Source organism: Coffea arabica, chromosome 5e (genome assembly GCF_036785885.1).
Source record: "Coffea arabica cultivar ET-39 chromosome 5e, Coffea Arabica ET-39 HiFi, whole genome shotgun sequence".
Taxonomy (NCBI): Eukaryota; Viridiplantae; Streptophyta; class Magnoliopsida; order Gentianales; family Rubiaceae; genus Coffea; species Coffea arabica.
In genome coordinates this window covers 14,815,633-14,831,304 of record NC_092318.1, presented here as the reverse complement: position 1 = coordinate 14,831,304, position 15,672 = coordinate 14,815,633, and the positions used below count along the sequence as shown (strand labels likewise).

At 36.0% G+C, this 15,672-nt stretch overlaps 1 protein-coding gene across 2 annotated transcripts; it reads left to right on the top strand.

Annotated features, from left to right (window-relative positions):
• The first annotated feature begins 225 nt into the window (after positions 1-225).
• Positions 226-14,820, top strand: LOC113743853 (GBF-interacting protein 1-like). Of its 2 annotated transcripts, none has more exons than XM_072048427.1 (11): positions 226-654; positions 1,571-1,614; positions 2,165-2,264; positions 2,545-2,680; positions 3,201-3,535; positions 3,653-3,817; positions 6,529-6,913; positions 7,677-7,971; positions 8,243-8,404; positions 11,574-11,990; positions 13,993-14,820. In XM_072048427.1, exons 1-11 carry the CDS (start codon positions 453-455, stop codon positions 14,281-14,283), a joined length of 2,532 nt encoding a protein of 843 aa, XP_071904528.1. In that variant the 5' UTR covers positions 226-452; the 3' UTR covers positions 14,284-14,820. The 2 variants fall into 2 exon arrangements, with proteins under 2 accessions (XP_071904528.1, XP_071904527.1); XM_072048426.1 differs by having other exon boundaries at positions 11,502-11,990.
• Positions 14,821-15,672: the final 852 nt, after the last annotated feature.

Here is a 15,672-nt window from a genome sequence, read left to right as displayed (position 1 = left end):
TTGCAGCATTTTCATTAGTTGTTTTGAACCTATTCAAAATCACAAAGTTTGTGAACTTGATTTATTTTGACCAAAATATCGGGACCAATTTGAAACTCAGGCCAAATAATATAATAAGAACCAAAACTACAATTCTTCCCCAAAATATATTTTACCCGGTACTAAAATCTAATCAAATTCGATTATTACTCTTAAGTCTTAACACGATGCAAAAACCCTTCCCCTAAGGCAAAGACTTCTTCTTTCTCTTTTCCTTTCTTTCTTTCACCAGTTTAGTCTTCCCTATACATATATATATATATATACATATACATATTCACACAAGCATATACATGTTGAGATACTTCTAGTATTATGCATATTTATACCATAGCATAGGAGAAATTGATCAAAGGTGATCAAATATATTAAAGTTTAGAATTTGGGTTGTGTGAAAAGATTCATTAGAGAACATGAGCAGCAGCGGAGGAGGTGGCGGTGGGGGGTGGAGTGGGGATAGGGATGTTGTTAGGGTTTCAATTCCAAGCAATGTGAGGAAGATGATCCAGAGTATAAAGGAGATCACAGGAAACCATAGTGAAGAAGACATCTATGCAATGCTTAAAGACTGCTCTATGGATCCAAATGAGACCGCCCAAAAGCTCCTCCTCCAAGGTCCTTCCTTCCCTCTTATTTTTAATTTCTTTTCCTTTTTTTTTTCATTTCTTGTCCCTGTATTGATCTTTCTGTAATTTTTGATCTGGGGCTGTTTGTTTGATTTTTTTCCCATGGAAATTAAATCCTTGGTTCCCCACTACCTTTTATTTTGGGCCGCGGTGGGGGAATGGGTTTGGCAGCTGGTGGTGCTGGGAGAGGGTTGATGGATAGCTAATATGCTTTTGGGGGTGGAGTAAATAAGATTTTGCTTTAAAGTGCCAACAGAGTGCACTAGAGAGAAAAGAATTCAGTTTGAAGATGGGAGTTTACAAGGGTTTGGAGAGTGTACCATTTGGATGGTTAATCTTGGTTCCAACTTTGATCTGCGCTCTTTGTTGTGCTTGTTTTTTCACATGCTGAAGTTACATTGTTGGTGGTACTTTTCGTTTTTTCTTCTTGTTGTTTTTGATATTTTTTTTTCCCTTTTTCGGGATAGGGAGAGGGGGGGGGGGAGGGGTTGGGAAGGTGTGCGGGATGGGGGAGAGAGATGATGGAAAACAATGTCTATTTGGGGGTTGGATGGAATTGGATTTTTCTTTTAGAGTGCAGAAAAATGAAGAATAGAAAAAACTTGAGATGGGATAAAGATGGACTTTTGAATGTGTTTTGAACGAGAGCTTTATCTATCCTGTGTTGTCCATTGGGTTACAAAGGTGAAATTCAATTATGTTCTGACACAGCCAAATGGGATTGAGGATTTTGTTTTTCAACTTTGTTGTTTGTTGGATTGAACTTTGTGATGACTGCAATTTTGAGTTTCGTGGACTAGTGTGCTTCATCTTTACCTTTTTAGGCCTTTTTCATCTGTTCATATCATGTCTTCTTTGTGGAGCTATACGATAAAGCATCTGCTTTTTTTTTTTTCCCGTTGCAGATACATTTCATGAAGTAAGAAGGAAGCGTGATCGGAAAAAGGAGGTATGGTCACTTTCTAACTTGTCATTTACCAGAATAATGCCCCTTACACTGTTGTCATTGACTTGATAAGATGCAAGCATTACATGGGTGTTGTCATCTTTTGACTCGGAAAAAGGTGTTGAACATTGTATCTGCAGCATTACTAGCTTGATTGATAATGAGTGCTAACTTGAGTGCACATCTGAATATTTTAACAAGTATAAGCACATCAAGGAGAATGCTAGAGGAGAAAATAGATATTAAATATCAATGAGCATAGCACTTAACAAGAACCCTCAAATCATGAATACTCCGAGGGTAAATTGCACATTAAATGGGTGATTTAATGTAGCAGGCTTTAGGAGAATGCTGTGGCTTTTGAAAATGTATAGTTTTTTACTGTTCTTGGCATCTATCTCTTGTACTCATATATAATTTGTTTTCCTTCCTTGCGCATGTTGTCTCCTTTATCTAAAATCATCTGTTGTAACTTCATCATTTTGTCTTTTCTTGGTTGGTTGCACCTTCTTTTTGGTTTTCTGCTCCTTAACCAGGTTTTTTGTTTTCACAGAATTTGAATAAGGAGCCTGCTGATTCAAGATGGAAATCAGGGGTACAGGGACGGGGAAATAGGGGCCGAGGGACTCATTCATCTCGTAATATATCTCATGGTAAATCATTAGTTTGATGTCCACAATAGCTTGTCCTCGGGTAGAATTTTAGGCTTATTCTAGTTATATCAGTCCATCACAGAAACTAACTGTGACCTAATATTTTCTGCTAAGTATTTTTAAGAGCTGGGAATGCCCTTTGGGCTCTATTGGTAACCCATATATGTGTGTGTGTTTTAGTGGCTGAAATTTTATCTACTTACTCTCAGCTGGCTGTCAAATAATAGAAAAACCATGACAGTACTTTTGCTATTATTCTCATGCTTTTTGTTCTTGTCAGATAAAGCTGCAGGTGCAAGGAAGTTGGCTTCTGCTAAAGACAATGAGTCCAACCTAGATTTAGATAAGGGTGTTAGCATGTCTTCTTTGAACACTCCCTGGGAAAGTGAAGGGAAAGAGCCAAATTCTGCTGCAAGGTTCTTTTCACACTCTGTTGGCTTTTAGGAACTCTTGATACTTGTAATTTTACCCTGGATGACTAGGATTGGAACACAAAATCTAATTTTTTCTTTGATAGCATCAGAAATTTGAACGACTTTTGGAGCAGGTCATAACTTTTGCCTAATAAAAGAAGACCTTTCTAACCTCCCTGTCACCTCCTTCCCCCATACCTAGGAGCTTTACATGTGACCTATATTGAGCCTTTGTACCTGCCTTTGAGATGGGTGAAATTGTCTGTAGTGGTGATGATTTGCCACCCAGAAAACAATGTTTTGCTCTCTAACCATCCAATCCTTCTTTTTGGCACACCTGCATGCTACATAAATATGTATACGTGTGTCTACATAAAGTATGGTATTTATGCACAGAGTGCACACAAAAGTGTTTAACGTATATAGATTTGGAATCTGGATATATATATGTGTAGACACGTAAAATTTCAATTTCCTGGGACAGTAATAATTGCTGTTTCTTATCTATAAATTTCTTTTTCAGTTCATTAGGTGCCACAGCAAATGGTCCTACTGCTATAGTTTCTAGGAATCTGACTGTCATGCATGATAATGAAAAGTTGGAGGAACATTTGGGTCCTTCTGCTACTGCCTCTGAGAATAGGGATCAATTTGCAGAGCAGATGCCTGATTCTAGTAACTTTTCAACTTCTATGAGTTCATCACAACCATCAGGAGCTTATTTCTTGTCTTCAGACCCTGTATCATTATCCTTACAAGATTCACGGCAGTCTAGTGCTGTGGTTACAATGAAACATGGAGTTGGAATCCAGTCCAGTGCTGTTGAACAGATCTCTGCTGTCTCTGAAATTGCTTCTGGTGCGGAGTTTAAGATCCCAATTTGCATACTTGCAATTTTGTGTCCTTTACATAGATATTCTTTTTTCATTGTTCAAGTATAGCTTATGGTTTCTGTCATTTGCTAAATATGTAAAGGACTTGATGAGAGTGGGAACTCAAATGTCCAAGGAAAGATGCCAAGCAAGGCACACGGGAATGGAAAGAATCAGCACCTAGATTCCTCACACACTGCAGCTTCTGCTGTCAGTAGGCCATCATCTAACTACAGCAACAGGTCTCAAGTGATTGGCCCTCAGAAAGGTTAGTGAATCATAGGTATACTCGAATGTAGTTTATCTTTTTGTAGTTATTATTCTTCTAGTTGGTTTGGTGGTGAAAGTTTCGCTGCCTAAAATTATAAAATGGTTTTGGTTTGTAGGCGACCATTGGATGTTGTTGCAGTGGGCAACCAGTCTGGCTATGTTAGAACAGGAAATGTACTTTTTTAATTTCTAAAGCACTTGAAACTAGATAAGTCTTACAAGCACGAGTAAAATGGACACACAGAATGCAACTTTATCAGATATGAAACATGTTGCCTACAATTATGGACACTCTTTAATCATAGGAGAATAAATAATATTAGCTAATTCAGTTCTTTCTTTATTCAACTTTGTTTTGTAAATAGCAAAACAACTACTCTGTGGAAGTTTATGTAAACTAGTACATCCTATCCACTTTTTTATCCATAAACTTGTGATACTTCAAACGGAAGGATGGCATGTACTTTTGTCATCAGATTTTAGCCGTTTAGTTAGCGATATATGACAAAACTTGATAAACATTAGAAAATTCCCCAAGATGTTTCAAGAGGTGTAAGCCTTAGGTTTTTAAGTGCCTAATTTACATATTGGACCTTTGTGCATCTGTTGACTAATCAAGTTTACATATGTCTTGCATATTTGACATAGTACAGAACATGTGTGTTTGGTACTTTTTCAATGGTTCTTTTCTCAAGGTAAAAATCTAAATTTAGATATTGTAATTGCTAATTAGTTTGGAGGTTATTGAGTTGCTAGCATTGATATGTTGAAGGTTTAATTCTAGTCTGCAGTCTACTAAAGGTTAAAAAATTCATTATCTTAAATACATCACTTTGTGCATCTTATGGATTTTGTGGATGACAAACATTACTCTGCAGCTGAAAAATGTCTTTCTAACATGTTTTTGTGTGCCAGAAAGATATAATTTGCAGATTGATTCTTCTAGCGAGTGACTATAGTGTATTTATGGATTCTTTGACCCATTTTATTTTAAGACACTTGGAGCTCTCTAGGATTCAGCAAGTGGACGGCAAATTACTTGTGCACAATATCTTTTTTTTGGAGATTAAGTTACCATTTATATTGTTGGAGTTCCAGATGTTTTGAACTGCATGCTTAGAAGAGTTCTAAGGGAGGAAAGTGGTTGTGGGCTTTTGGCAGACGAAAGTAATGAAGGAAGGGTATTTTTCTCATCAAACAAAGTGAAGAGAATGGAAGATATCTTCATTTGTTGGTGAACCAAGAGTTATGTGATTGTGTTTGTATGGCTATGCATATGTGAAGCATATAGTCTTTGAAACTGAAAAAAAATCAGATTTTTCTTTGGTAGAATAACTGATGAAAATGTGTCAATAAATGGGAAAGCCTTTTGCAGTTATGAGTAACCATGTGATTGGTAAATGCAGAACTTGTAAATGAACAAAATGGATGTGCTTCAGGAAAACTTAACACTATGCTTGATGAAAATTGGCTTGTCTTTTATTGACATTAAACTTTTAACACAAGGGAAAGGATAGAAATGGAATATATAAATTTTCCTAAATGTTGCTTATCTTGGAAAATGGAATCAAATGGAAAATACGTTGATTGGAAATGTAAATGTTTTACTTAGATGACTAACTTGATTCATGCTACAGATGTTATGTAGTTTAGGGCAAGATTATTTTCTCATTCTATAGCTTTTGCTGTCTTTGCTCCATGGCAGGGAATATGCCTTGGGTGAGGATCTTTTATGCGACTTCCATTGTTTAAGCCACTTTGTTTCTTGTGGGTATTTTTTATATGAACTGCCACTGTAGGTTTCTCATTCTTCTATGAAAAAACTTCCCCTGAAGCCTTTGGAGTATAATTTAATAAAAGTTGAAGGATTGAATACTTCAGAAGGCGTGACACTCTACAAAGGAAGATTCGCTTGTATGGGATCCTTTTGCTTAGAAAATGTGTATGCTGACTTGATGGAGATTTATTAAAATTGGATTGTGGGAACAAACAAGTATAATTTAGGATGTCACAGTGATATTGGTGCTTCTGACAGTAAGCTTACTTGCTTCATATGTACATCTGTGAGTCTGTACTTGATCCTTAAGGTTTCAAATCTTATTGTTCTTAAGATTGTTAGACACTGGGATGGTGAGAGTGCCTATGGATAATGGTCTATTTAGATGAAAGTGTAAAGTGATTGTCTGTTTGTATTGTTACTATTATTAGTATTTTTTTTCCTGAGAAATGAGAGTTTTGGCCCCAATAGTTTTTTGGTGCTTTCACAATTTCAAGGGGGCAAGTAGAATTTTGCATTTGTTGGCAATGAAACAAGTAAATGTATGTCATGGACTTCATTTACCCCTCCATAAATAACATATTCTTTTCTCTTACCTCTATGTCATCAACTAGTGACTCTTCTAAATGTCCATGAGAAAGTGTATTCTTGGCTTTTTAAAATGACTAATGAGTGTTTGAACATGTTTAGTAGTCCTTTGTTTTTCCCAGTGAACACCTTTAGTAATCTAGGAATCTGCTTGAGATTATCATGACAAGTAGTAAAAGGTTGTGAACAATTCAATACTAAATTAAAAGCAATAAGTATAACTTTGACAATTAATCTATCTGGGTTGGTAAAAGCAATTCAGTGTTGTCTACCATTTATTGCATCACAGGGAGAATACTGCTTGCTTTGGTACATTATTAACTATTTCTTCTGTTTTATTTTAGTGGGTCCTAATAAGGAGTGGAAGCCAAAATCAACAGTCCCTAGTCTTACTCAGGGGTCGGGAACAGTTGCTTCATCTGAGGCTCCTGCTCTTTCTGTTGAAGCCAGTACCAAAATGGCAACAGCACTGAATGATCTAGATTCTAAAGAAGCTAATGTGAGACTGCAGAGGAAATTTGAGGAATTACATGTTTCTGATGGGCAACATGTTATCATCCCACATCACCTTCATGTCCCTGAGGCTGAAAAGCTTGGGTTCTGTTTTGGAAGTTTTGATACTAGCTTTGGCATTAGTACAAGCAGTATCAACCCTCCAGAGAATGATCATAGTGCATCTTCTTCTGAAACTTCTGATGGAAATGAAGCTGCTGAAGAACAGTTTTCCAGGTTTGTCTCTGATTTTCTTTGCACATTTTAAGTTGGCTAGCCTTGCTATATGTTGTTTTTTCGGTTTCTAGTAGTGTACAAAAGGTATTGGTTACTATGATGTGAGACATATGCTTAGTACGTGCACTTAATTTCTGGATTCTTTGAACTTTTTTGGGGGCTAAAATGGGCTTGCTGCTCTTAGAGCCAAAAATGACATAAGTATTCCTTTCTTTCCATATGCCCTAGTTTTGTCAACTTTTCATAATTGATAGCCCTTTCTGACCAATAAAAGGAGAAGGGATATTCTTTATCCTATATTCTGTTTTTCTGTGCAAAGTAAGACACAGAGTAGTTCTCTCTTCTGGTTTCATAGGTCCTTCAGCTGCTTTTTTTTTTTTTTTAAATTTTTTTATCCAGTCTAACACAGATTTTTGTTAGGATATGCAACATTCCACTCCTTTCAACTGTTGATATCATCACCCTTGTCTTCTGCTTGTAACTACCCCCAGTTTTGGGTGAGATAAGGTTTTTTTATTTTTTGCTTTTTCCTGCATCAGAACAACCTCCCAAAATCTTATGTAAAATGGTACATGACCTCTTCTAATTGTGCTATAGTATTAATAATCTAAGCTAAAAAGGCACCCTGCACATATTTTATATCACAGCGTGCAATATCTGATTCTGAGTCATCATTTTTTTTATTCTCCCATAGATTCACCTGTTTATAATACCTTGCTTATTGCCTAACTGCAACTTTTTTGTTCCTCGTGATTTGTTTCAGTAATCAAAATGCATTTGTAGCTGTGGAAGAAGGTAATTATCCTGAAAATAACCATTCATCAACGGATGCACTGGAAAATCTGTCATCTGGCGTAGGTGGGGTATCATCTTCTAATGCCCTTGATTATGATGAGTCGAAGCAAGAAAGTACACCTGGAGGCAATCAGTATACTACCAGTCATACAACTCCAAACTACAGCTTTGGTTTTATGCCACCGATAGTTCGTAGTCAACTTGCACCTTTTGAAAGCTCTGAAAGCCAAACTCGCGATGTCTCTCGGCTTCCTGCTTTTGTTGTGAGTCTTCAGTCTTGGTCGTTTGTAATATTCTTCTTGTTCTACTTGGTTAAATGGATTTTGTTTGGGGTTTCCACATTACCCAGTTTTCATTTGCTGTCAGGCCAAAAATAAGAATGCTGGAGTATGAATAAATTATTGGTCATTTGTAATTCTTGTATTGAAACCTACTGTAGAGTGTCATATTTATCTACACATTTTCCTTATTCATTTCAAACCTTTTGTTATTTTTAAAGATCATATCAAAAAGTTTTGTCTATGTATATGACAGGTTCAACCAACAATTGATCCGACCAGCTACTATGCACAGTTCTATCGTTCAGGAGCAGACAGTGATGGTCGCATTTCCCCCTTCCATCCTGCTGGAGTAGCTAGCAAGTACAGTGGAAATTTTGCAATGTTGTCTCCGCAGACTTCTCAGTCTCCTCAAGAGGTTTGGACATATCAAACCGTTACTAGCGACTGCCTCTCTTTTCTTTACTCTTGAGCCTTTGAATCTTAATTGTGAAGTTCATGTTTTGATTGGATGAAACTAGGCTGAATACCATAAGAGAACTGTTAAATATTGTGGTATATGGTTAGGTAGATTTAGACCAAGACTGCATCAAAATATGCAATTTTTTTTTTAGTACATGTTTACTTGTGCTTTTGGCTGAAAATTCTGATTTCTTCACCTTGTCTTAATCTCCAACATTTATGCATCACCTTTTTGTGTAAAAAATGGTGGGGCAAAAAAATGAGAAGGGGTTTCTATGCTGCATTTGCCTCAATTGTTTTCCTTGTGACACATATTGCACTAAATAAGCATGGTTATGTAGGTTCATACATGAAGTTTTTCAATGTTATCCATTGAAACATGAAAAGTGCCAATGAAATTTTCTGCTGCAACGGCCGCGATCATCTCATTTCGGGTAGTCAAGTAAGATTTGTTTGTCAGGCGGCATAACTTATTACAAGGGCAATTACAACTAGAACATCTTCTGCTGCATGCTATAGAAGTTTAGGTGTACATGGGAGAAATTCTTCCTTGTAAACTATCAGGCAGAGTCACACATGATGTATCTTTTTTGTGACTTTACCTTTCTAATGTGTTGGAAAATAGACTATTTAGCTAGGATTATGTTGTTATATAATTATCACAGAACTGACGAGTGTATACAATTGTCTAGAAACATACTGATTGATGAACTTATTGTTTTACTAAATTAACATTTAATAAAACTAGATGAATTCGTATTAGTAGTCAGTGGAGTATAAAGCTAAAAGCTGTTGATCCAAATTTTTTTTTAAAATTTATATAAGTGAACAAAGTGAATAGAAATAAATCGATTAAGTTGGCCTACACTGTGATGAACCACAAATTGAGAGGGAATAAAATGGGTTTGGTTGGGTTAGATCAGGTTGAGGTTTTCGAGCCTAATTCAAAAACTAGATAATGATGATGTATGACATTTCTATATATATGTTGAATGGATAAGCATGGTAAAGAGGAGTTGGTAGTATATAATAAATTTACAGGGTAATGGTGACTTAAGTGCAGATAGATCTGTCACTTCTCACTATGTATGTAGGGAGGCCAGTTCTGTAGCCAATACATTAGCAAATTTTGCCTACAATTCAGCTTCAGTGATGGTCTTTCATACCACTGATTCTCTTTAAAATCATTTGCAGTTTAGTTAGATTGGGCAATATTAAATGTGCCCATTATTTCCTAAATAGTTCATTTTGTGGTCACATTTATTAGCTTTAAGTCTTTGAATCTCATGTATTTCCAAATGGTAAGGTTCTTGGCCCCCCTTTATGAATTTTTCTTGGTCATCATAAACAGGTAGTGGTCTAGCCAAACCTCTACCATCTTCAGGTGCCTTTTCTTGGAAAAAAAAAAGAGAAGTAAGAAGGGAGAAAAAGAAACTAAAAATAAAAAATAAAAAACACAAAGCTCGTGGAAGTTATTACAATGAAAAGAAAAAGGAAAAATTTGGTGCCATTAGCGTTTTTCCTGCACACAAGTAAAGGAGTGGGATTTTTTAATTGAAATTTTTCTTAAGACATTAGTTCTGATACACTTTTGATGATACTCGGGGTGATTAAGTAAGGGCAAATACTTGAGTTGGTTTGAATCTCGTCTATTAAATGGAAAATTAAAATGGAAGTATAACTTACTTTTACCCCTTTTTGCTTCTAAATCTATTATGTGTCTGAGTTTGTGTCTTTCCATACTTGCATGTGTATTGTCAAATAATCTTGTTAGCAAAATGCTGCAGCATGTTCAGACTTTCAATTTGTGGGACCATAAAAATACTTTTATGGTGGACCTACATATTGGTCAAAGGTCTGATGTAAACTTTTTTTTGTTTTCCATAATATTTTTATATCATGAATAAAGGGAATGCTTTTCTTGTTTCCCTTTTAATTGGCTGTTCATTCAGTTCATGAATGTTGCATGATGATTGCATCATCTTTTTCGTTTTTTTTTTAAACAAATGTGAAGGTTGAAACGTCTAATAAGAGCATTATGCAGTCTCGAACTAAAAGAAGTAAAAAGATTGTTTTGGAAATGAAAATTTGTATGTTCTTAATTTTCTTTTTGGTGATATGGTAACATGGACGAAAGCTTCCCGGTAAAGAAGTAAAATTTAATTAGATGTTGTACGCTAAAAAAAAAAGAAGCTCTAGCTACATACAACTCAATGACTGAAGTAGAAGTACTTTTTGGGGAAAAAAAAAGATAGCTTTGGAAATGAAAATCTCTGTGTGCTTAATCTTTTTCTGGCGATATGGTAACACAAGGATGGAAGCTTCCCAGTAAAGAAGTGAAATTTAATTGTTAGAAGTTCTATACTAAAACAAACTATAGCTACATACAAACCAATGACTGGAGTAAAAAGTACTTTTGCAATTTATAGGAGGTAAATACGTTGGTTTGCTTTGCAATTTTTCACAAAAATAGACTGTATGATGAATAATCGTTTGCATTTTATTTTTAGTTTGTCTATGTCTGTGTTTAGTGCAAACATATCTATATGTGGCAACCTGAATGTCTCATCGTTGTGTGTTATGATCCATGGTTGGTTTCTGATACGATCTGGGAAGTTAAGCTTCATGAGATTCCTGGAGCTATTTGCTATACCTGAAAGAATCTCAGTCTCAATGGGATTTCCTTTTCAAGTCTGATTGTTATGCATATAGAAATTCACGCTGTACATTTTGTGATCATTGAAGTGCATTTAAGATTCATTCGAAGGGGGCAAGCCAATTAACCCGTCTAGAAGAATGCAAATATGTCATCTCTTTGAAATAAGGAAGGACGTAGAGACAACTAAGGCATGCTGGGGAAACATACCCTAAGAGCTTTAGGAGTTTGACTGGCCAATTAGGTAGTTTTTTTTGTTGAATCTCTATAATGGCAAAACTCTGTTTATGCCAGGTCCATCATGTCTAAGCCTTTTACTTATTTTTTCATATGATAACTGTTGAGGACTTGAAGATGCTTATTGATGTAAATGCTGCATGTGCATGTCAAATTGCAGCCCAGTAACCCTTTGGTTTTGTCCACGGCAACACCTACACCACTCATAACTCAAGCTGCTGGTGTTATGCAGAGCTCCATTGCTGCAACACAGCAACCCGTTTCTGTCTTTCGGCCACCGGCTGGTCTGCATCTACCTCATTACCCTTCAAACTATGTCCCATACGGTCACTATATCTCTCCATTCTATGTTCCACCTGCTATCCATCAATTTATAAGCAATGGTGCATTCCCACAGCAGCCTCAAGGTAGCAATTTGTATCCAGCTCCACCAGCAGCAGCTGCCAAATATCCTCTCCCACAATACAAGCCGGGAACTAACCCAAACAACTCAAGTCATGTTGGAATTCCTGGGAGTTATATGCCATATGGTTCATCGATGGCCAACTATAATCCCAATGCAGCATCAGCCACTGGAAACTCAACTACGAATGAGGATCTTGCTACATCTCATTTAAAGGAAAACAGTCTTTATGAGAGTAGCCAACAGGTTGGTCACTTAATTAATAAACGACGTACATTTGATTAACTTTTTCAATTTGGAAAAAATGCTTCTGAGCTTCTAATAGAGTAGTCTGAAATGTTTTAGGACCCATTTGACAAAATTGAAGTCAGAAATCTAATTTCTGAAAATTAAGTGCTGAAAATGTTAAATTGCTGAATTGATTAAGTTATATGTGTTTGATAACTAACTTGATTATAATACTGAATTTAAATATTGCACAAATTTCATGTTTCTATTTTTGAATAAGGATAACTTTTTTATACATTGTTAGTGTATAATTTTTTTTACACTAGTAGGTTTAAATCATGCCACATAACATGAATTCAAATTTAAAATTCAAATCATGGACATGTGTCATGCATCCAAAGGTGCTAGTGTTAAAAAATAACTATACTGTCTTTATTTGTATATTTGGAGAAAAAGAAAAATGTGCGTGTCTGAGAGAGAAAATAATAAAACAATTTAGAGGTAGTGTTCAAGTGTGTGTATCTGTGTGTAAGAGAGTGTGTGCATGCATGCAAGTCTGTGTGTTGAACATAAGGAAAACACATGCGTACCATGTGCTAGAACAGTATGAAATTGTCCTGTGTGTGAGGTATAGTATATGTAGTTAATTTTGAAAATTTTTTAATTAAAAGTTTGTACAGAAATTAAGCAGTGCTTAATACATTAAGTGGTAAGGTATTTTTGTTACCAAATATGCTGTATTCAAAAAGTTTTGAATGAATTAATTTCAGCATTAAGTAGAGTTATCAAACAGGCCCTTAGTCAACCTTGGATTAGAAAAGGATAAGTACAAAGCACTCAATGTTTCTCATCTGACTCTGAGCATTAATTTCAAAGTGATTGTTGGGATAGGAAAACTTTGGGAAAATGAAGTTCATTAGGTAAAAACCAAATTGGCAAATCTATTGTGGCTAAGAATCATGTTGGGATTCCATTTAGGTGGGCTTTTGTTGGATTAGGGTTCGCTTTAGTAGTGGACTAGGTAACAATGTCTTTGCAGTGGTGCAGTTGCACCTTTCTTCGGGCTTGTTTTCAACTGATTCTGATTTTGTAAAGTTGATTTTATAAAATTGGTTCTTGAAAATCAGATTTTTCAGAATAAATCATGTGTTCTTGTTTACTATTTAAAAAGCCATTTTAATAAATGCATAAGTGCTCTCAGAAAAAGTTAAAAATCTGATTTTAACAATAACATGACCATGTTACCCTTATATGCTACATAAATGAAGTTTTGTGCGAATTAAATAATTTTTGATGTAATTAATTACTTTTCTCATGAGGATTAAATGGTTGATGAAAAAGCAAGTCATATAGATGAAGTGAGATGAGAATAGGAGAAATAAAAAGACCATAAAAAGTTACCTAATCTTTAGGTAGTTTAGTAATTATATTGCAATTTAAAGGGTAATTTTGTCTACATGAAAAAGTAGATCAAAATCAGAATCCAAAAGCACCTTAAAATCTGTCTGATTTCAGCGTTTTTGGATCCAAAAAATCTAATATCAGTTTTTTAAAATCAGTTGAGAACAAAATAATATAGGTTTTCAAAAATCAAAATCTAAAATCAAGTTTCCAAAATTAGTTAAGAACAAGGCCTTTGTCAAGTTACTTTGTTGCATTTTTCACTGTTGAAGCTTTAAAATCTTTGGTTTTTGTGAACTCAATTTTGTTATGCTTTTTGTTTATTTGCTTTATGGCATAGATTTGTGTGAAAAAAGAAAACACTAAATACAAGTTAGTAGTTGGATATAGGATCGGGTTTGTACATGAGCTTTGTCCATGCATTCCTTGCACTTGGACATAACAGGTCCCTGACCATTCACTTTTGCTGAATGGCTCCAGTTCCCTTTTTCTGTATTTTATTTTTATGTCTATAGAATGGTATGTTAATTTCTTTTACTTTTTTTCCTGCGCTAAATGTATATATCCTGTGAACTATATGGATAATCCCATAATATTGGTGTTGAATGTTGGTTAACAGAGCGAAGGTTCTGGTGTATGGATTGCACCTCCTGGCCGAGATTTTTCTAGCTTGCAGGCCAGCTCATTCTACAATTTTCCCCAGGGTCAGATGGCCTTTGCACCTGCACAGCCTGGCCATGGGACTTTTGCTGGCATATATCACCCAGCACAACCAGTCAATGCAACTACTGTTAACCCACTACTGCAGCAGTCTCAGACAATGGCAAGTCCTCTAGATGTGGTTGGACCCACAGCCAGTGCATACCAGCAGCCACAACATTCACAAATGAACTGGCCTAATAACTTCTAAAGAGGGAGCTCATTTTCTCCACTGTAAGCTACAGAACTGGAAGTGGAAATTGATATCTTTGAATTTTTTGAGATTCTCCAGCGATGTTGAAGTAAACCAAAGCATCTGCAATATGAACGTAGAATATAATCGAGCTGAGCAAAAATTTTATGAAAGGAGACCCAAAAAAATGGTTTGGTGGATGATATCTGTTGATCGCTGGAAGTGATGATACTGATGGTGAAATGCTTCTGTATGGATAATTGACCTTTTATTAGTTGGAAAGGTGTTCTGCTGGTTATCTGTCTTGCTGCTGATATTTGGTAAACAACTGCAACTTTAAGCCATTATCTTTTTGGCATTTCTTTTTACACTTAGCATTCCTTGGGAGACAACTTTTTTCTCCTTTTCAACTTTTTTTTCCCTGAGATTATTAGGCTTCTGAAAGGTGAAATTGAGTTCACAGCTCTCCTGTAAAGTAAATTTTGATAGCAACGATTTAGCTGGACTGTTGTAATGGGTGTTGGTATAAGCAAATGCAGCATTCTATTCTTTTCATTGTTTCATCCTGCAGTATCTACAGTAAGTCATTAGAAATATCCCAGTTGAAGATGATTTATGCTAAGTTACGTTCCTTGCACAATGCAAGAGGGATTTGCTTTCTCGTTTGTGTTTGAATAATAGGACGGAGAGGGAATGGGTGGCATCATAACCCCCGTACCTGCCGCGGGGCCCCTTCCACTACAGTTCCTTCAGGACACTACTCAGGACTGTTGTGCATGGCAGTTATGCTTATTTCTAAACTTGTTGAAGAGATGAATATAACTCTCTTTTGGAGGACTTTTTTGTCCTCCCATGTTTGTTGTCTGGAGCCCAATTTAGGGGGAGTTCCTGAATTAATATCCCTGTCTCAATTCCACATCCTTCGAGTCTTGGACCCCTTTGGGTTCATGCAGCAATTAGTGTTGGAGACCTATTTTTGTCCCATAGGACGGACCATTGGAGCAAACTAGGGAATTCTCTTTAAGGTCGTAACAAAATGCATACCCTAAGGTAGTAACGTGTTAACTAATGACAAATTTTATCATTCACTGAAATTTGTATTCCACAATGTATCCTATCCATCTGAATCCAAATTGAATCAATATGGATCACCAATTGTATGGTGCTTACAATTGTAAGCAACCACAATCCGAAGGGATGAGCTGGCTTGGAATATTTTACTCCCACTCCTCCAAATGGCAGGGGTGGGAAAGACAGGCAAAAGATATATTTTTTGAGAAGGAAATCTCGTTGCATTGAGAAGCCAACAAAACATTACGGACTCTCGTTCAAGAGTATGCCTAGTTGTTATCTTCCTGGGGAATATGTTGCTCTTTCTTAATCATAGTACTGCTTTTCATGGGAAAG

Bases quoted from the DNA above. Each gene is read 5' to 3' on its own strand.
- LOC113743853 (XM_072048426.1), top strand. From the start codon at position 453: ATGAGCAGCAGCGGAGGAGGTGGCGGTGGGGGGTGGAGTGGGGATAGG. The intron at 8,405-11,501 runs GTTTGGACATAT...GTCAAATTGCAG, and splicing joins CTTCTCAGTCTCCTCAAGAG to CCCAGTAACCCTTTGGTTTT. The intron at 11,991-13,992 runs GTTGGTCACTTA...GTTGGTTAACAG, and splicing joins TTTATGAGAGTAGCCAACAG to AGCGAAGGTTCTGGTGTATG.